Source organism: Canis aureus, chromosome 7 (genome assembly GCF_053574225.1).
Source record: "Canis aureus isolate CA01 chromosome 7, VMU_Caureus_v.1.0, whole genome shotgun sequence".
Lineage (NCBI taxonomy): Eukaryota > Metazoa > Chordata > Mammalia > Carnivora > Canidae > Canis > Canis aureus.
The window spans coordinates 67,505,872-67,527,054 of NC_135617.1; the positions used below are offsets into that span (position 1 = coordinate 67,505,872).

Below are 21,183 nucleotides of genomic sequence, written 5' to 3' on the forward strand. Positions count from 1 at the left end.
TTGATGGACAATTGGGCTGCTTCCATAGTTTGGCTATTGTAAACAGTGCTGCAGTAAACATAGGGGTGCATGTATCCCTTTGAATTCTCCCTCTGCCTATGTCTCTGCCTCTCTCTCTGTGTCTCTCATGAGTAAATAAATAAAACCCTTAAAAAATTAAAAAACAAACAAAGGAAAAAAGAGAGAGACAACCAAGAAAAAGACTCTTAACTACAGAGAACAAACGAATGACTACTGGGGGAGGTAGGGAGATAGGTGAAGTAGTGGATGGGGATTAAAGGGGTGCATGTTATTCTGGCACTAAGTACCCAGTAACACAATTACTGGATTATAGCATTGTTTTATTTTTAATTTTCTGAGGAATCTCCATACTGTTTTTCACAGCAGCTGTACCAGTTTGCATTTCTATCAATAGTGCAAGAAGGCTCCTTTTTCTCCACATCCTTACCAACACTTGTTTCTTGTGTTTGTAATTGTAGCCATTCTGACAGGTGTGAGTTGATAACTCATTGTGGTTTGGGTTTGCATTTCTCTGATGATGAGTAATGTGGAGCATCTTTTCATGTGTCTGTTGGCCAACTGAATGTTTTCTTTGGAGAAATATCCATGTCTTCTCATTTTTTAATGATTTATCTTTGGGGTATTGAGTTGTATCTGTTCTTTATATATTTTGGATACTAACCTTTTATTAGATATGTTATTTGCAAATATCTTCTCCCATTCTGTAGGTTGCCTTTTAATTTTGTTGATTGTTTCGCTCACTGTCCAGAAATGTTTTATTTAGATGCAGTCCCAATAATTTACTTTTGCTTTTATTTCCCTTGCCTCAGGAGACATATCCAGAAAAAATATATAAATGATGTAGATTGAAGGTAATAAAATGAAATCTTACTTCCTGAAGTGAAATAGTGGGATATAATGCCTCCAAAGGGCATGACACCAGAAAATATAAATACCTTAGCCTGGAAAGAAAATTAGAGAAAGTCTTGGGGGATAAACTATAATTTGTGATGGGAGAAGATGGGGGTATTTTGTCTTTGACAGCAAGGCTCTTGGTACAGAGATCACACACTGATGGTCCACGGGCTGAATTGGACTGCAGAGGGGTTTTGTTAGATATGTTCTGTGTTTAAAAAAAAAAATGGGTAAAGTAATTGGCAACATTTCAAAGTGAGAGGACTTCAGATAAAAATCTGCAATTGTTGCTCAACTTGAAAATGATCAGACCTGGCCAGGCTAGCCCCACATGACCCATGCCAGCCATTGCTGGAGCCTAGGAACTATCCACACTGCTCCCTCTGTGCCCCGAGGTGTATATGCTGCCTGCTTCGTGCCAACCCTGCCTTGGTGCCACTTTCAGAAACAAAATGCTGAATTCCAAACCCTGGATCCAACCCAGGATGGCTGGGGTTTTTTTGTTTTTGTTTTTCTTAATAATCTCAGTATAATTGGCAGGTTGATTAGGCTCTCTCAGTTGCCAGGGAAAGATATATTCTTGGGACACCTGTGTGGCTCAGCAGTAGAGTGTCTGCCTTTTGCTCAGGGCATGATCCAGGAGTTCTGGGATCAAGTCCCACAATGGGCTTCCTGCATGAAACCTACTTCTCCTTCTGCCTCTCTCTGTGTCTTTCAAAAACAAATAAATAAAATATTTTTTTTAAAAAAAAGATATATTCTAGCAACGGAAGCTTATTGTAGGATTACATGGGGAAAGTAAGGAAGACTGGATGAATATTCCTGTGGGTGGGAGAAGAAAAGGAAAAATATTACTTGTTTTAATGTACAGTTCTGTTTTTCTGAGAAACACAGAAATTACTAATTCTCCTAAGTGATACATTGTAAAATACCTCTTTCATCCTCTTCTACATCCCCCAATCACATTCTCGCTTTATTAAATTTGTGATCTTCAGTTCATAGGTACTATACAACACACGACTACTACTCAGTGCTTTGAGGGTAAAAATACAACCTATGACTATGGCCCAGTTAACTTTTCAAAAACCTTGGTTTTATCACCTATAAAATGGGGGTAATAGCAGCACTAGGATTGTCCTGGAAATTATATGAAATAACTCATGAAAAAAACCAAGTGCAATGTTTGGTATATAGTAAGTGCTCTATAATTATTGGTGATGATGATGATGATGATGATAATGATGATACATGATCATTCTGAAGGAAAACAGAGTTGCTGATACATTAAACTTCTTTTCAGCCTCACCTATAAAAGAACTACTTGGGTAATCTACAAATTTTGAGTGTTTACCTAGGTATCTTATAGCTATATAATATATAGATATACTTTTCTGCATTTATGTGGGAGTTTAGAGCTTATGCTTTTTTTATTGTTCAGAAATATAGATGAGGGGCACCTGGATGGCTCCGTCAGTTAAGGGTCTGATTCTTGATTTTGGCTCAGGTCATGACCTCAGGGTCATGGGATCAAGCGCTGAACCAGGCTCACACTCAGCAAGTAGTATGCTTGGGATTCCTTCTCCCTGTCCTCTCTCTCTCTCTCTCTCTCTCTCTCTCTTAAATAAATAAATATATAAAGAAATAAAGTATTTTAAAAAAATACCCATAGGTGATCAAGAATGATTATACTGGAACACCTGGGTGGCTTAGTGGTTTAGCACCTGCCTTCCGCCCAAGGCAAGATCCTGGAGTCCCGGGATCAAGTCCCACATCGGGCTCCCTGCATGGAGCCTGCTCCCTCTGCCTGTGTCTCTGCCTCTCTCTTTCTGTGACTCTCATGAATAAATAAATAAAATCTTTAAAAAAAATGATTATACTTTCTCCCAGAAATGGATCTATAGCCATCTTCAGTAACTTCTCATTTTCTTAAAAGAGCAGGACAATATAGACTTTTAAAACTTAATGTGACCCTTAGAGGCCATGTGTTCATTCACGTTATTTTATGCATGAAACTGAAGGAAACTGAAACCCAGTTTCTGAGACACTTGCCTCTAATCATATAAACTAGTTAGAAAAACAGCCAGGGCTGGAACTCCGGGCTCCTGATAGCCTGTGCAAAGTTTTCTCTGCTGCGCCCTGGTGCCACTAGCTGGGTACTTGACAATCATTCAAGAAATATTCATTGAGGGATCCCTGGGTGGCGCAGCGGTTTGGCGCCTGCCTTTGGCCCAGGGCGCGATCCTGGAGACCCGGGATCGAATCCCACATCAGGCTCCCAGTGCATGGAGCCTGCTTCTCCCTCTGCCTATGTCTCTGCCTCTCTCTCTCTCTCTCTCTCTGTGACTATCATAAATAAATAAAAATTAAAAAAAAAAGAAATATTCATTGAGGGCTTGCTATGTGTCAGACAGTATTCTGGCACCTGGGGATACAGCCACGAACAAAGCCCTGCCTCTTGGAAAACAGACAACAGACAGAAATATTGAATCAGGTCCTGACAGGTGCTATGAAGAAAAGGAAGGGATAAAAGGAAGAAGATACTATATTAACCACTTAATCTTTACTGTTTTCAGTGAAAATTGAAGGTTATACTGACTTTTACCTCTTAAATCATTTCCCCTACAACATAGCAACATAACTGAATATAAAGAAAACTAGATTTCCTAGCAAGACACTTGGGTTCTAGTCCCGACCCTAATTATTAAACAGCCAAGGAAGGCTATTTAAACTTTTGGGTTTCTCCATTTGGAAAAACGAGAATAATACACACTTTGCATTTTTTATACAATGGTTTTGAGTATAAAATTGTACAAGAGAAAGTTTTTTAAAACAGTAATGTGTTGAGATGCCTGGGTGGCTCAGTGGTTTAGCACCTGCCTTCAGCCCAGGGCCTGATCCTGGAGACTCAGGATGGAGTCCCACATCGGGCTCCCTGTGTGGAGCCTGCTTCTCCCTCTGCCTGTGTCTCTGCCTCTCTCTCTCTTTTTGTGTCTCTCATGAATAAATAAATAAAATCTTATTCAAAAAAAAGTAATATGTTATGTAAATGTAAGATATCATTATATATGTAAATTTAATTTCCATAAAAATGTACCAAGAATCTAGAGTTTTTTAATTTGTTTTTTGTTTAAAAAATATATAAAATAAATTGTTTTTTGTTTGATCTCTTCCCACTCAACCAGGAATGATGCAACCAGAGAGGAGTGCCCAGAGTTTTGGCTATAAATATAGGCAAAATTCTTTCACATATGATGTCAAGCGAGATGTGTACAATGAGGAGACCTTTCAACAGGAACACAGAAGGAAGAGTATTTCCTCTGGGAACTTGGACATCGACATTACCACCTTCAGACATCATGTCCAGTGCCGGTGGGTGTGTGGGGTCATTCAGCTACTTTCATGCTGGCAGCAGCAAAACCCTGCTTTACTCCTTCAGTACCTACTTCTGTCTTCCTCTTTTGAATTCCTGTCATCAGGACCCTTAGTTTCCTGTGTAATTTTTTGTCAGTTGTTTGTTTGTTTATGGTTTGTCCTGTAGCATCCTGTTGATTATAAATTTCTTGGGCATAAAGACCTCAGGTGTCCCCAACAGCATCTGGGAATAACAATGAATAATACAAATGATTAACTATTGTTGCCAGTCTTCCAACAGCCACAGCCTGTGACAGCCACAGTGACTGGGTAGGTCCCACAGTTCAGGGGCTCTTCACCTGTTTTTGTGCTATGAACCTTTGAGCAGTCTGATAAAGCTTATGAACATCTTTTCAGAAATTCTTTTTTTACTTAAAAAAATTGTGGTAAAATAGATATAAACGAAGATTGGCCATTTTAACCGTTTGAAATGTACAAATCTACAGCACTCAGAACATTTCATGATGTTGTGCAACCATCACCACTGCTTTCAAAACTTTTTTCATCACCTCAAACAGAAACTTTGTACCCATTAAGCAATAATTCCCCATTTTCCCCCACCCCTAGCCCCTGGTAACCTCTCCTCTAGGTTCTGTCTCTATGCCTATTGTAGATATTTTGTTTAAGTATAATCACACAATTTTTGTCTTTCATATCTTTTTTAAGAGATTTTATTTATTTATTCATGAGAGACACACAGAGAGAGAGAAAGAGAGAGAGGCAGAGACAGGCAGAGGGAGAAGCAGGCTCCCTCTAGAGAGCCCAATGTGGGACTCAATCCCAGGACCCCAGGATCACGACCTGAGCAGAAGGCAGACATTCAACTACTGAGCCACCCAGGCATCCCTTGTCTTACATATCTGGTTTGTTTCACTTAGCATAATGTTTTCAAAGTTCATCTATGCTGTAGCATGGATCAGCTCCTCATTTCATCTTATGGCTGTGATACCCCATTGTATGTATATATCATATTTTGTTTATCCATTCATCTGTTGATTCATCCATGGGTTGTTTCCACTTTTTGGCTATTATGAATAATGCTGCTATTAATACTGGCAAAGAGGAGGGATCCCTGGGTGGCTCAGCGGTTTGGCACCTGCCTTCAGCCCAGGGTGTGATCCTGGAGTCCCGGGATTGAGTCTCACATTGGGCTCCCTGCATGAAGCCTGCTTCTCACTCTGCCTGGGTCTCTGCCTCTCTCTCTCTCTCTCTCTCTCTCTCTCTCTCTCTTTCTGTGTGTGTGTGTGTGTGTGTCATAAATAAATAAATAAAATCTTTTTTAAAATTCTGGAAAAGGAGTATCTAAGAACTTGTTTTCAACACCTTTGGGTTATATACCTGGAAGTGGAATTGTTGGATCATATGGTGATTCTATGTTTAAACTTTTTTAAGATTTTATTTATTTATTTATTCATGAGAGACAGAGACACAGGCAGAGGGAGAAGCAGGATCCTCATAGGGAGCCCAATGCGGGACTCAATCACCAGACCTGGGATCACAACCTGACACTAAAGCAGATGCTCAACTGCTCAGCCACCCAGGCGTCACTATAATTTTCTGAGGAACTAGCAAACTCTTTCATACAAGCTACAGCATTGTACATTCATACTAGCAATGTACAAGTGTTTTTGCTCCATATCGTCTTCAACTTGTGTTATTTTCCATTTTTAAAAAATTATAGCCATCCTATTAGGCATGAGGTGGTTATCTCATTGTGGGGTTTGGTTTGTTTGTTTGTTTTTTGTTTTTTTGTTGTTGTTGTTGCATTTCCCTAATAACTAAATACGTTGAGCATCCCTTCATGTGCTTTGGTCAGTTTTATGCCTTCTTGGAGGAAATGTCTATTTACTTCCTTTGCCCCTTTTAAAATTAGGTTTTTTTTTTTTTTTTTTTTTATTGTGGAGTTGTAGTAGTTCTCCATATATCCTGGATATTAAACCCTTATCCAATATATAATTTGCAAATATTTTCTCCACTTCTGTGGACCATCTTTTCTGTGTGCTGATAGTGTCATTTGGTACACAAAAGCTTTTAATGTTCATGAGATCTGATTTATCTGTTATTTTGTTTTGTTGCCTGTGGTTTTGATGTCATCTTTAAGAAACTATCATGAAGGGCAGCCCAGGTGGCTCAGCAGTTTAGCACTGCCTTCAGCCCAGGGTGTGATCCTGGAGACCTGGGATCAAGTCCTACGTCAGGCTCCTACATGGAGCCTGCTTCTCCCACTGCCTGTGTTTCTGCCTCTCTCTCTCTCTCTCTCTGCGTGTCTCTCATGAATAAATAAATAAAATCTTTAAAAAAAAAAGAAAAAAGAAACTATCATGAAATCTAAGATTATGAAGATTTTCCTGTTTTCTTTTAAGAGTTTTCTAGATTTAGGGGATCCCTGGGTGGCGCAGCGGTTTGGCGCCTGCCTTTGGCCCAGGGCGCGATCCTGGAGACCCGGGATCGAATCCCACGTCGGGCTCCCGGTGCATGGAGCCTGCTTCTCCCTCTGCCTGTGTCTCTGCCTCTCTCTCTCTCTCTCTGTGTGACTATCATCAATAAATAAAAATTAAAAAAAAAAAAAAGAGTTTTCTAGATTTAGCTCTTAAATTTAGATTCTTGATTGATTTTGAGTTGATTTTGTATATGGTATAAAGTAAGGGTCTGACTTGATTCTTTCCATATGGAGATCCCATTTTCCCAGCACAATTTGTTGAAGAGACAGTTCTTTCCTCATTAAGTGGTCTTGGCCAGAATATTTTTTAATGCATAAAATACAGAGGATTATAAAAGAAACCAGTTAGGTTGAAATATAGTTCTCAAAATATTTTTTTAAATATTACAATTATGTTATTTAATAATGTGAATCTAGTAGCTACCATAATTTCAAGGTAACTGAATATAAATGATATCTTAAGATCTCTGCAACAATCTTTTTTTTTTTAAACAATCTTAATATAATATGAACATATTGTGATTTCTATTGGTGACAAAGTCAGGTTCTGCTGATACTTTCAGTGGTTTGTTGTAATATTCATCACTGGTGGAAATGCTAAATTTCACTTAGGGGTAGTGAAAATAAAGGTATAATTTTTCCTAAGTTCACATACCTACAAATTCTATCTACAGACCCCATGGGGGTCCATAGACCTCATTAAGGACCCTTTGACCTACCTCATTATACAAACCCCTAATTATTCAAGTTGTCCTCACTCACACTTGAGATTTATCAATCTCTCTCATCCCTTAATTTATCACTGTGGTTGGCATGTTTTGGATGACAAGACAAGAAGGCCTCCATACCACCCTATTGTAGACCTTCTTTCTCTGACACATTCTCCTTTGTCCATATCCTGCCTTTTGTCTTGGAGACCCTCCCCAGTCCTACATCACTACTCTCATTTTCTCTACTCCAGATGGCTCAGAAGTCATATGTCAAAGAGGGGATTTGGGGGCACATTGGCTTTGTCTCTACACAAGAAGAGTCTTTTCCTGACTTTTAATTCATCATAAAAAGGTACTACCAAAGAAATTTTAGCCTAACTCCCCTCCACCTGCCCTATGCTTGGACACTTAAATCTGATCAATTCTGCTCCTATTGGGCTTTTCTAGCAGTTCTTTTTTTTTTTTAAGATTTTATTTATTCATTCATGAGACACACAGAGAGGCAGAGACCCAGGCAGAGGGAGAAGCAGGCTCCATGCAGGGAGCCCAATGTGGGACTCCATCCTAGAACTCCAGGATCACACCCTGAGCTGAAGGCAGACACTCTACAGCTGAGCCACCCAGGCATCCCTTACTCCTCATTTGTAAAACATACAGTTTTATCCACTTCTGGATTTTTAACATGAAAGGTAGCACAACTCTGTGGCTAAGAACAAGACTCAGAAGCCAGATTACTTGGTCTTGAATCCCAGTTCTGCTGCTTCCCAACTGCGTGACTTGAAGTAAGCTATCCAACCCTACCTTGCCTCAGTTTCCTCATCTGTAAAAATGGGGATGATACTAGTATCTAGTGTGAGGATTTAAGGAGTATTTGTAAGGCACCGAGCAAATAAAAAACACTATATACATGAGTGTTTTAGTTAAAAAATCTTTGAACTCCATCTCTTCTTTTTTTTTTCTTTAGATTTATTTATTTATTTGAGAGAAAGAGAGCATGTTGGGGGGAGGGGCCGAGGGAGAGAATCTTCAGGTAGACTCTGCTCTGAGCCTGACAGAGGGCTCCATCTCATGACCCATGGATCATGACCTGAGCTGAAACCAAGAGTCAGACACTCAACTGACTGAGCCACCCAGGTGCCCCCACCACCTCTTCTTTGACAGAAAATCTCATCTCTTTCCTCATTTTCTTCCTTTTCATTAGCAACTACAAATACTCCCTTTCTTATCAGAATGCCCCCTGTATTTCCACATAGACTCTTAGATTCCTTGCTGTTATGATGCTTTGGATAAAATCCAGATTCATGTCAAAATGCTTATACCATTCCCCCACTGGATTCAATTCCTATTCCTCTAGTTCTTGCCTTAATATTCTTTTACTTCTAGGGCCTCATCATTCCATGTCCACTGTATTTTTTCCATGCTAAAGATCTTTGATGACTCTGCCTAGGGTGACTTCTGCCCAGTGGCACATGGAGAGAAAGAGAGACTGACCAGATGAAACACCAAATTGTCCCAGTGACTTGCTCTACTCTCTCCTTTGAGGGTCATAATTGGAGAGACTGTGTACTCACACTGTGTATACCTGCGTAACATTCAGGGACTCTCATAAAATAGCAATGGTCTTTTTCCTGGCTCCCAAACAGAATTTAATAGCTGTCAATATGAACTATGGTGGTAATAGAGTAAATAGAACACTGAAGTAGGCATCAGAAGACCTGGTTTGTAGCCCCAGCTCTGTCAACACTATTATGACCTTGGAAAAATGACATGCTTATTTGGCCTTAATTACCTTAGGGATCATAGTGCTCATAGTTGTGAGAGTCAAACATACGTGAAATTCTTTATGAGCACACTTTTTAGCTTTGGATACGCTAAAGTTCTATTTGTTGCTATAGTCAAATCCCAGCTATTCAATTACAGCTCATAGATGAAAAGCCTTCATATTTTTTGCTTTCAGCCCATACTAAATGTAAATAGCAAAAAGCAACTTAAAACCAAATTAGTTTTACTAGTTGATTGATTAACCAATTGACTGATTGATTAACAATGATTCTGCTGTTTTAGATGATTTGAAGGTTAATGTAGGTTTTCTAAATCTCAGCATCATTAACATTTTGGACTAGAAAATTGTTTCTTGTGGGGGCTGGCCTATGCACTATAGAATGTATAGCAACATCCCTGGCCTCCACCCACTAGATACCAGTAGCACCCTCTCCCTCAATTGTGACACCCAAAAATGTCTCCAGACGTTGCCAAATGTCCCCCAGATAACAAAAATGATTCTGATTGATGTTCACTGGGTTAAAAAATAATAAAGCTTTATTTTGTTGCTTTTTCTTTATATGGCTAACTCCTAAAGCATAGGATTCCAATATCTACATTTTCTATAAATTTCCACATACTACAGATCAAAGCCACATAAAGTTAATGTTCAGTAAAAAAAAAAAAAAAAAAAAAAGTATATGGGGATAATGTGGATGTGTTAATTGCCCCTGTCTCCCAACAATGTCACATCTCAAAACACTGTCCTTCTCAAGAGAAAGCAGTAACAGTCCGTTTTTCTACTGGAAAATTGGTAGGTTTAATTCTTTCCAAACATCCTATTTTGTATGCTAGACAATAAAGCTTAGTTCTTGTCATATATACATGAGATTTGGTTCTCAGCCAGAGGTGACTTTGTCCCCCACAGAATATTTGACAATGTTTGGAGACATTTTTGGGTTGTCACAACTAGGGGAGGGAGTGCTATTGACATCTGGTGGGTGAAGGCCAGGGATGCTGCTAAACATCTCACAATGCATAGGACAGCCCCACAACAAAGAATTATCTCATCCACTATGTCAAAATATCAATAGTGCTAACAAGAAACTCTGTTGTATGGGAAGAATTATGCACCGTGCCTTTTCTTGGTATGTGGGGTTTTTTTTCTTTGGAAAATCTAATCAAATCTCTGTTCTTCTTTCTCACAGCTGCTCATGGCACAAATTCCTGAGATGCATACTAACGATCTTTCCTTTCCTGGAGTGGGTGTGTTTGTATCGGTTCAAGGATTGGCTTATTGGAGACTTACTTGCTGGTATAAGTGTTGGCTGTGTGCAAGTTCCCCAAGGTAAGGAAGCCTTTTTTTACCCACAATCTATCAGACATTGTCTGTTTATCCAGAGTAAACAATTACCTGTGTTAGAGGAATAGAAAAAATAGGTGCATTCCAATCACATTACTACCATTTATTCCCTTATCTGCCATATTACTAACTCTTCTAGGGTGGTTCCAAAAGATTCAGTTAGCTTCAGAGCACCCTGATGGCTCAGTTAGTTAAGCATCCAATTCTAGATTTCAGCTCAGGTCATGATCTCAGGGTCCTGGGATCAATCCCATGTTGGGGCTTTGCTCTCAGTGGAGAGTCTGCTTGAGATTCTCTCTCTCTTTCTCTCCCTCTGCCCCTCCCCTGCTCTCTCTCTCTCTCTCTCCCTCCCTCTCAAATAAATAAAGTAAATTTTTAAAAAAAGACTCAGTTAGTTTACATAGAATACTTTTAAGATACTTGGATTGCCCATTCAAGCATTGGTCTTTTTTTGCTTAATTAGTCATTTAATATTCACACAACTACAATAGTCCTCACTTGGCATTGGTTATACTTAGACAGGTAAAGAATAGGAAACATAGCATGCTAGCATCTCTTCAGTAAGTTACACACACAGCAGTCCAGGGGCCACTCTTTGGTCTTCCAAGTGGCAGTTCAGATAGAAGACAACAAAATCAAACAGACAGAGGTACAGGAGCTAATTGGGCTTTAGAAGCCTCATTTCCTGAATAGGAACCAACGTCTCTTGTAATTCTCATAACTGTTGTTTTCAGAGTCCCACAAATGGCATGCCCAATTACAAGAGTTATCGTGCTCAGAAAAGCTCAAAGCCAATGATTCCCACTGGATATTTAGCCTTCATTCACAATCTTCTTGGTCCACGTACAGAATAATCAGGCATTTTTACCATAACCAATGTTGGCTGGTAACACAGCTGACATTTCACTGTTACCAGATTCCCAAAGGAAGAGCTAGAAAGTTAATCCAACACCAAATTTATCCACAGAGAAGGAGAAAAGATTTTATTAATCCTTTACTTACAGTAGTTCGCAATTCCCTACTAGTATTTAAGCACTGTTTGTCTATCCTTCTGGGGCCAGTCAGGCAGGTATGAAACCTGTGATCATATAGGTTGTATAAAGTACAAAAGAGGCCAAACAAAGGGTCAAGTGGTAGCTAACATCCAACTCTGGCACAAGGCTGTTAGTTGGAGAAAAGGGATCCCTTTTTAAGAGCTCAGTTGTCCTACAGTAAAAATTGACTTTTTTTTTTCCTTTTGGTGTTCAATTCTACAAATTTGTACACATGTATGGATTTATGTTACCACCACAAAATGAAGAAACAGAACAGTTCTGTCAGCCCCAAAACACTCTTGTGCCATTCCTTTTAGTCCCATCCTCCCCTGGCAACCACTGATCTGTTCTCTATTACCACAGTTCTGCCTTTTTGAGACTATCATCTGAATGGACTCATATAATATGTAACTGTCAAAGGCTGGCTTCCTCAATTCAGCATGATGTCTTTGAAATTAGTGGAAATTGTAATATGCTTCAATAGCTTTATTGCTGAATAGATTATCCACTGCATGGCTGTGGATGAGAAACCAGAGTTTCTGATTCACATGTTGGTAGACATTTCATGTCTAGTTTTTGTCCCAAATAAAGTTTCTATGAACATTCCAGTACAGGTTTTTATGAAAACATAGTTTTCATTTCTCTAAGGTAAATACCCAGGAGTGGTATTGCTGGTCATACGGTAGGTATGTGTTTAACTTTATAAGAAACTACCAAACTGTTTTCCAGAGTGGCTGTGCCTACCATTGTTCATTCCTACCAACAATGTATGAGGATTTTAGTTCCTCCACACCCTTCGCTTGATGTTGCCTGTATTTTTAAACTAAACTTCCTATTTTGAAATAATTATAGATTCACAAGAGGTGCCGGGTGGCACTGTCAGTTAAGTGTCTGACTCTTATTTTCAGTGCAGGGCATGATCTCAAGGTCATGAGATAGAGCCTGCATTGGGCTCCAAGCTCAGCAAGGAGTCTGCTTGAGATTACCTCTCTCCCTCTCCTTCTGCCTCCTCTTCTCCCCACTTGTACTCTCTTTCTTTTTTTTTCTTTTTAAAGATGCTGTATTCTTTTTTTTTTTAAGATTTTATTTATTTATTCATGATAGTCACACAGAGAGAGACAGAGAGGCAGAGACACAAGCAGAGGGAGAAGCAGGCTCCATGCAGGGAGCCCGACGTGGGACTCAATCCCGGGTCTCCAGGATCGCGTCCCGGGCCAAAGGCAGGCGCCAAACAGCTGCGCCACCCAGGGATCCCTTGTATTCTCTTTCTCTTGCTCACTCTCACTCTCTCTATAAAACAAATCTCTAAACAATATATAGATTCACATGCATTTGAAAGAAACTGCAGAGAGATTCCTTGTATCCTTTCTCTACTTTTCCAAATGGCAACATCTTACAAGACTACAGTTCAATCCCACAACCAGGGTATTAACATTGATATAGTCAAGATATAGAACATTTCCACCACTACAAGGGATCCGTCATGTCGCCTTTTTATATTATCCCCACTTGCCTCTTGCTCTTATTTCCTCCTTAACCCTGGCAACCACTCATCTGTTCTTCATGTCTAGAATGTTGTCATTTCAAGAAAGTTATATAAAATAGAGTCATATAGTTTGGAACTCTTTGAGATTGCCTTTTTTTTTTTTCACTCATCTTAATTCTCTGAAGATTCATCTAGGTTTTTGTCTGTATCAATAGTTTTTCCTTTTTATTGCTGAGTGGTATTCCATGCTATGGATACACCATAGTTTATTTAAACATAAACACCCTTAAAGTATGTCTGGATTGTTTTCAGGCTTTGGCTATTACAAATATAGCTGCTGGGATCCCTGGGTGGCTCAGCAGTTTAGTGCCTGCCTTCGGCCTAGGGCGTGATCCTGGAGTCCCAGGATCGAGTCCCATATCGGGCTCCCTGCATGGAGCCTGCTTCTCCCTCTGCCTGTGTCTCTGCCTGTGTGTGTGTGTGTGTGTGTGTCTGTGTGTCTGTGTCTGTGTCTCTCATGAAAAAATAAATAAAATCTTAAAACAAAACAAAACAAAAAAACAAATATAGCTGCTATGAACATTTGTGTGTAGGTTAACAAACATAGTATTCATTTCTCTGGGATAAATGTCCAGGAGCACAACAGTGAGATTATAGAATAGTTATATCTTTAGATTTTTAAGAAACTGCCAACCTGTGTTCTAGAATGGTTGTATCATTTTATATTCCCACCAGCAATCTATGAGTGATCCAATTGCTCTGCATCCTCACTAACACTTGATGTTGTCACTACTTTTTTTCCTTTTTAGCCATTCTAATAAGGATGTCTGAGATCTCATTGCAGTTTCAGTTTGCATTTTCCTAATGCCTTATGATGTTTAAGATCTCCTATGCCAATTCCCCACTTGAATATTTTAATGAAATAGCTCTTCTTGTCTTTTGTTCATGTTCTAATTGGATTATTTACATTTTCACTATTGAGTTTCAAGAGTTATTCATGTATTCTAGATATTGGTCCTTTATCTTAGTGTTTTATAAATATTTTCTCCCAATCTGTAGCCTATCTTTTCATCCTTTTAACAGAGTATATACAGAGCAAAAGTCTTCATTTTGATGAAGGCTAGATTTTATTATCTTTTGTAGCCATTCTAAGAGTTATGTAGTGATGTCTCATTGTGGCTTTAATTTGTATTTCCCTAATGGCTAATGAGATTGAACATCTTTTCATGTTCATATTTGCTATCCTCATAACCTCTTTTTTTAAAGATATTTACTTATTCGTTACTTGAGAGAGAGAGAGAAAGAGCATGAGCTGGAGGGGGAGAGGACAGACAGGCAGAGAGAATCTCAAGCAGACTCCACACTGAGCATGGAGCCCCACATGGGGCTCAGTCTCACTATGCTGAGATCATAACCTGAGCCAAAACCAAGAGTCAACCACTCAACTGACTATGCCACCCACGCACCCCTATACTCATCTCACATCCTTTTTAGTGAGATGCTTGTTCAACAACTTTGCCCAATTTTTTAATTGGAAAAAAATTTTTGTTTTCCTATTGTTAATTTTTGAGACTTCTTGATATATTCTGGATACAAGTCCTTTGTCAGATAGGTGGTTTGCAAATATTTTCTCTGAGTCTATAGCTTATCTTTTCACTCTCTTAATAGTGTATTTGACAGAACAAACAGTTTTAATTTTGATGAAGTCCAATTTATCCATTTTTTTTCCTTTTATGAATTGTGCTTTTCCTATTGTATATAAGAACCTTTCTAATCCCATGTCACAAAGATTTTCTTTTATGTTTTCTCCTAAAAGTCCTATAGGTTTATGTTTTACATGTAGATCTATGATCTATTTTGAGTTAATCCTTACATACAGTATGAAGTTTAGGTCAAAGTTTGTTTTTTGTTACATATTTAACATCATTTTTTTTAACATCATTTTTAAAGAAGGCTATCACTCACTGAATGTTTTTATGCTTTTCTCAAAGATCAAATAGCCATATTTTTGTGGGTTCATTTCTGGACTCTATTCTGTTCCATTGATCTAGTTGTCTATCTCTTTACAAATATCATGTCTTGATTATTGTATTTTTATAGTGAGTCTTAAAATTGGGTAGTGTGATCCCTCCAATTTTGTTCTTTTTCAAAATTGTTTTAGCTATTTTTCTATATAAATTTTATCATCAGCTTGTTTATGCCTACAAAAAAATCCTACTGAGATATGGATAGCTGTTACATTAACTCCATAGAGCACTTAGGGGATAATTGATATCTTTATGTTGAGTTTCCAACCCATGATCATGGTATATATCTTCATTTACTTTGGCCTTCTTTGATTTCCTTCATTAGCATTTGTATTTCCTTCATTAGCATACAGGTCCTGCAAATGTTTTGTTAGAATTATATCTAAGCATTTCATTTTGGAGGAGATACTGATTGTGGTAATTAAAAACAGTTTGGGTTTCCAATTATTCATTGTTTGCATATAGAAATACAATTGATCTGTGTGTTCACCTTGCATCCTGCAACTCATTTATTAGTTCTAAGAATCTTCTGTAGATTCCTTGGTATATACTACATTGATAATCATGTCACCTGCTAATAGGGACAGTTGTGCTTCTTTCTAATCTGAATGACTTTTATGACTTTATCTTGTTTATTGTGCTGGCTAAGACTTCCATTACTATGCTGAATAAGAGTCGTGAGAATAGACATTTTTACCTTGTTCCTGTTCTTAGGAGGGAAAGGATTCAATTTTTCACAGTTAAGTATGATGTTAGCTGTAGGATTTTTGTAGATGCTCTTTATTAGGTGGAGGAACTTTCCATCTATTCTAGCTTGCTGAGAATTTTTATCATGAATGGATATTGTATTTTGTCCAATGATTTTTCTATAATATTGACATGACCATGTATTTTTCTATTTAGATTGTTAATATGGTAGATTACATTAATTAATTTTTAAATATTGAACCAGCTTTGCATTCCCAAAATAAAGGAGTGCCTTTTAAAATTTCTATATGGTAGCGATAAATCAAAATGTTCTGTTTGTATGAGTACATTTACTTCCAGAAAAGTATCAGAAAGTCTCTAGAGGGCTACAATGAGGGACCTGAACTCTTGGTACTGATGCTTTAACTGTGAGTCCTCTACTGACTCCCACTTATCAAAAGTCCTTCATTTATGGTCAAAGTTGAGGACATCTCATTACTAAATTATCAAATCATCAGTATAATTTCATACCAAAAGAAGAATGGCATTAGGGTGTAAAAGTTTACCCAGCATCCAGCATACTATCTAGCACATAGTGGGTAGTCAAGTTCTTTGGTGAATAATAATGATCACATAACTACATGAATGAATGAATCTGAGCAACAGTTGTTAACTGACTAAGGGATTCTATATTATTTTAAGTATTCTATATTATTTTAAGTATTTTAATAATGAAATAATTTGTAGTATAAATAATTCAAGGGATCCCTGGGTCGCGCAGCGGTTTGGCGCCTGCCTTTGGCCCAGGGCGCGATCCTGGAGACTCGGGATCGAATCCCACATCAGGCTCCCGGTGCATGGAGCCTGCTTCTCCCTCTGCCTGTGTCTCTGCCTCTCTCTCTCCGTGACTATCATAAATAAATAAAAATTAAAAAAAATAAATATTAAATAATTCAAAAGTTTTATTTGTATTTGAATAGGTAGTACCTGACAACTTAATACTATCCTTCAAATGAAACAAAAATACTACAGGTGAAGAACTTATTTAAAAAGTGCTAGGGGATCCCTGGGTAGCGCAGCGGTTTGGCGCCTGCCTTTGGCACCAGGGTGCGATCCTGGAGACCCGGGATCGAATCCCACGTCAGGCTCCCGGTGCATGGAGCCTGCTTCTCCCTCTGCCTGTGTCTCTGCCTCTCTCTCTCTCTCTGTGTGACTATCATAAATAAATAAAATTTTTAAAAAAAGTGCTAGATCTTCCTGACAGTAGAATTTCAATTTATAAACATAAAAGAAAATAGAAAATCACCATTAGGGAAACACCAGAGTAATAATTGCCATAGATAAAATCCACTAACAGATGTTAAAATTAGTAGGTGGAAGTCTGCAAACTATGTAAGGAGATTTTCATAGTTTCAGAGTTTCTTCCTCAAAATATTTGCTAACTACTTCACTACTCTATAGTAAAGAACTTGGGAAAAACAACCTGAACCAAGTGATCAATGCTATGTCATTACCAGCAGTAAGATATACAGAGACTTCTGAATCCTGTGATACGAAGGACACAACATCATATCTGTAGCATTCTCGCCAAAGACATTTAACTTTAGTATAATTGTGCAGGCACCTAAGACTAACCCCAAATGAGGGGCATTTGACAAAATAACTGATCTGTTAATACTCCTTCAAAGTGTCAAAGTCAAGAAAAACAAATATTCTAAAACAAACAAACAAACAAACAAACAAAAAACCAAGTAAAGGCTGAGGAACTATTATAGTTTGCAGGGTTCAGGAGAAATAACTAAATGGAATGTGGAATTCTGGATAGAGTCCAGGAACAGAAAAAGAAAATTAATGGGAAAACTAATGAGATTCAAATAAAGTCTTTAGTTATTTTATAAGGTTAATTTTCTGATTCTGATCATTATACTCTATGTGAAATGTTAACATTAGGAGAAGCTAAGTAAAGGATATACAAGAAGCTATTATTTTTGTAACTTTTCTATAGATCTAAAATTAGTTCAAATTAAAAATTTTTTAAAGTAGTGGAAAGTTTGGAAATTAGTTTTCCCTTTATTTTTCCAAAGCCTAATTTTAACTGAGATTAGACCACTTAGTTCTCAGGCTCTTACCAAGTAATTCTCTTACTTCTCTGTATGGGGAAGTTATTTGAAACCCTACATTTCAGAGCACTTGGGTGGCTCAATCATTTGGGCAGCCAGCTCTTGATTTCAAATCAGGTCATGGTCTCGGGATCCTGAGATAGAGCCCTGCATCAGGATCTGTACTCAGCAGGGAGTCTGCTTGAAGATTCTCTCTCCCTCTCCTTCGGCCCCTCCCCCTGCTTACTGTCTCTCAAAAATAAACAAATAAATCTTTAAAAAAAGAAACCTTACATTTCAAAATGTATGTTACATATCACAAGTAAATAAGGGTTGGGGCACCTGACTGGCTCAGTTGGTGGAACATGAAACCTGATCTCAGGGTCATGAGTTCAACCCCATGTTGAGTGGAGAGCTTACTTAAAAAATAAATAAACAAAATATATTTTTAAAAAAGAGTAAATTGGGGCTATTCAACATTATACTGGAATTCATAAGCAGTATAACAAGGTGAGAAAAAGAAATATAAGGTATAAGAATTAAAAAGGAAGAAACAAAATTTCATTATTTATAGGTGATCATTTTTTAATGAAGAAAATAATCTACCAATAAATTAATAAAATTAATAAGATTTTATCAAGTTTGCTGGATACAAGATCAATATATAAAAATCAAGTATATTCTTATGTACCTGCAGGAAACAGAAAGTGAAATTTTTTAAAAGATACCATTTACCGGGATCCCTGGGTGGCACAGCGGTTTGGCGCCTGCCTTGGCCCAGGGCGCGATCCCGGAGACCCGGGATCGAATCCCACGTCGGGCTCCTGGTGCATGGAGCCTGCTTCTCCCTCTGCTTGTGTCTCTGCCTCTCTCTCTCTCTGTGTGTGTGTGACTATCATAAATAAATAAAAAATTTAAAAAATAAAATAAAATAAAAGCATAATAAAAGCATAATAAATACCAAAGCATAATAAATATGAAATAAGTTGTAATGAAACTAAGAAAAGGTAGGTAAGGTTTCTTTAGAAAAATTATACAACTTTACTGAGTATTATTAATTAAATTAATTGAAAACTAGCAAGTTCATGAGTTAGAAGCCTCAATATTTAAAGATCTCAGTCTCTCAAAATAAACTCTATAGATAATTTTAATGTAAATCTCAACAGGATTTTTTTTTCAACAGGATTTTTTTAATGGAACATTATAAACAGATTCTAAAATGTATGTGTAAATGCAAAAAGCCAAGAATGCCATATTCTTTTGAAGCACAGCACAAGAAGGCTTACTTCTCCAATTATCAAAATTTAATATAAAGTTGTAATATTTAAGATAATGGCCAACAAAAGTAGACAGAATAAGTAAACATTCATATATGCATATATTGGAATACATGGAAGGAACATGAGCAATCTCAAGCAACTTACCACCATATGGAGGACTGTTATATACATGATATTGAGCAAAAGAAGCAGAAATAAAATTTTCATACAGTGTAACTCCATCAATATAAAATCCAAACTGAAAATTCAAACTGAACTAAACTGTATTATTTAGAAATATGTACATTACTGGTAAAACTATAAAGCAAAGCAAAGAAATTATTATCATAAAAAGTCAAAATAATGAATACCTTTGTGGAAATAGGTGGAATTATAATCAAAGACCTGGGTGGTGGTAACAAAGATGTTTGTTTTAGCTCAGCATCTACTTTTTTAAAGATTTTATTTGTTTATTTGACAGAGAGAGAGCACACAAGCATGGGGAGAAGCAGAGGGAGAGAGAGAAGCAGACTCCCTGCTGAGCAGAGAGCTCAATGTGGGCTCAGTCCCAAGACCCCAAGAATCATGACCTGAGCTGAAGGCAGACGCTTAACCAACTGAGCCACCCAGACCCCCAACATCTAGTTTTTTAACTATTTATTTTATTTTTATAAATAAAATATATCTATTTATTTATTTGAGAGAGAGAGTGTGTGCATGAGAGAGGGCATAAGTTGAGGGAGGGGCAGAGGGGGAGAATCTTATTGAGCACAAAGCCCAAACCAGGGCTTAATCCCACATCCTGAAATCATGACCTGAGCCGAAACCAAGAGTCAGTCAGTCAACCAATTGAGCCAGCTAGGCACCCCATCAAGATCTATTTTAATGCACTTTCTATATGTATGTTATATTTCACAATAAAAATGGGCATTTTTTGACTAACTTATCAAAACTGTTGCTAAACTAATTACTACAAAGTAGCAAGACAGTATGGTATTACAGAGATATACAATTAGACCAATGAAACAGAAAAGAGATACACAGATATATGTTGCACAGTTTATATCAGATGTGTCACTATAGAAACAAACTTTTTAATGAATGATATGAAACAACTGGATACTTACTTAAAAAAAATTTTAAGGGCACCTGGGTGGCTCAGTAAGTTGAGTGTCCAATTCTTGATCTCAGCTCAGATCTTGATCTCAAGGCTCCATGCTGGGTGTAGAACCTATTAAAAACAATAACAACAAGAAAAAACAATTTTTAGACCTCTACCTAATGCCATACACAAAAATCTATTCCTGGTAGATTAAATACCTAAATGTGAAAGGTAAAACCATAAAATTTTTTTAGAATTATGTAGGGCAATATTTTCATGATCTTGAGGTAAAAAAATGATTTCTCAAACAAGACATAAGAAGTACTAGCCTGCCTAAGAGGAAAAGACTAATAAATTAATAAAGTAAAAGTCTTGTTCATTCAAAGACACACAAAGATTGAAAAGCAAACCACAGAAAGGGAGAGATACTTGTAATACACACACTCAGCAAAGGACTTAAATCTGCAATATATATACTCCTACAAATCCGTAAGGAAACAACTCAATGAGACTGATCAAGATTATTGAAGTGAAAAGTGAAATTTGAGTTACATGCTAACTCACACACACTAAAATGGAACTTGTACAATGATGCACCAAGAGGCATGTACAAAAATATTCCTGGCAATGTTGTTCCCAGTAGCCTCGAACTGGAAACAAAAACAGGAGCCTGTGCAAGCCTAAAGACCAAGAAAATAGGGAGATTGCTGCCTTGGATCCTGATGGTTTTTTAGTTACGGTTCCAGTCTCTGATGAGGCCTAACTGCCTTTTATACTCTTTTAGTAAATTTCCTGTTTTGCTTAAGCTAATTTAAGCAATTTCTCTGTGTGTGTGTTTTCTTGGTTTTTTGCTTTTGCAATCATTAGAGCTTTGCTTTGAAAAGAAATG

General features: G+C 37.6%; 1 protein-coding gene and 1 long non-coding RNA gene across 9 annotated transcripts in view; one reads left to right on the forward strand and one right to left on the reverse strand.

The window, feature by feature from the left end:
- SLC26A8 (solute carrier family 26 member 8) overlaps nt 1-21,183 on the forward strand; it is an 83,838-nt gene that overhangs the window by 5,400 nt on the left and 57,255 nt on the right. For all 8 annotated transcript variants that reach the window (XM_077904269.1, XM_077904268.1, XM_077904275.1 and 5 more), the window contains exons 2-3: nt 4,098-4,284; nt 10,446-10,585. In XM_077904269.1, the coding sequence (XP_077760395.1) occupies nt 4,100-4,284; nt 10,446-10,585 (325 nt within the window). In that variant the 5' untranslated portion in view covers nt 4,098-4,099. The remainder of the gene's footprint in view (nt 1-4,097; nt 4,285-10,445; nt 10,586-21,183) is intronic.
- On the reverse strand, nt 325-21,050 carry LOC144317624 (uncharacterized). Its single transcript, XR_013383626.1, has 3 exons — nt 20,859-21,050; nt 20,320-20,423; nt 325-4,510 (listed from the first exon to the last, which is right to left on the reverse strand). It is a non-coding gene; the product is annotated as an uncharacterized LOC144317624 (long non-coding RNA).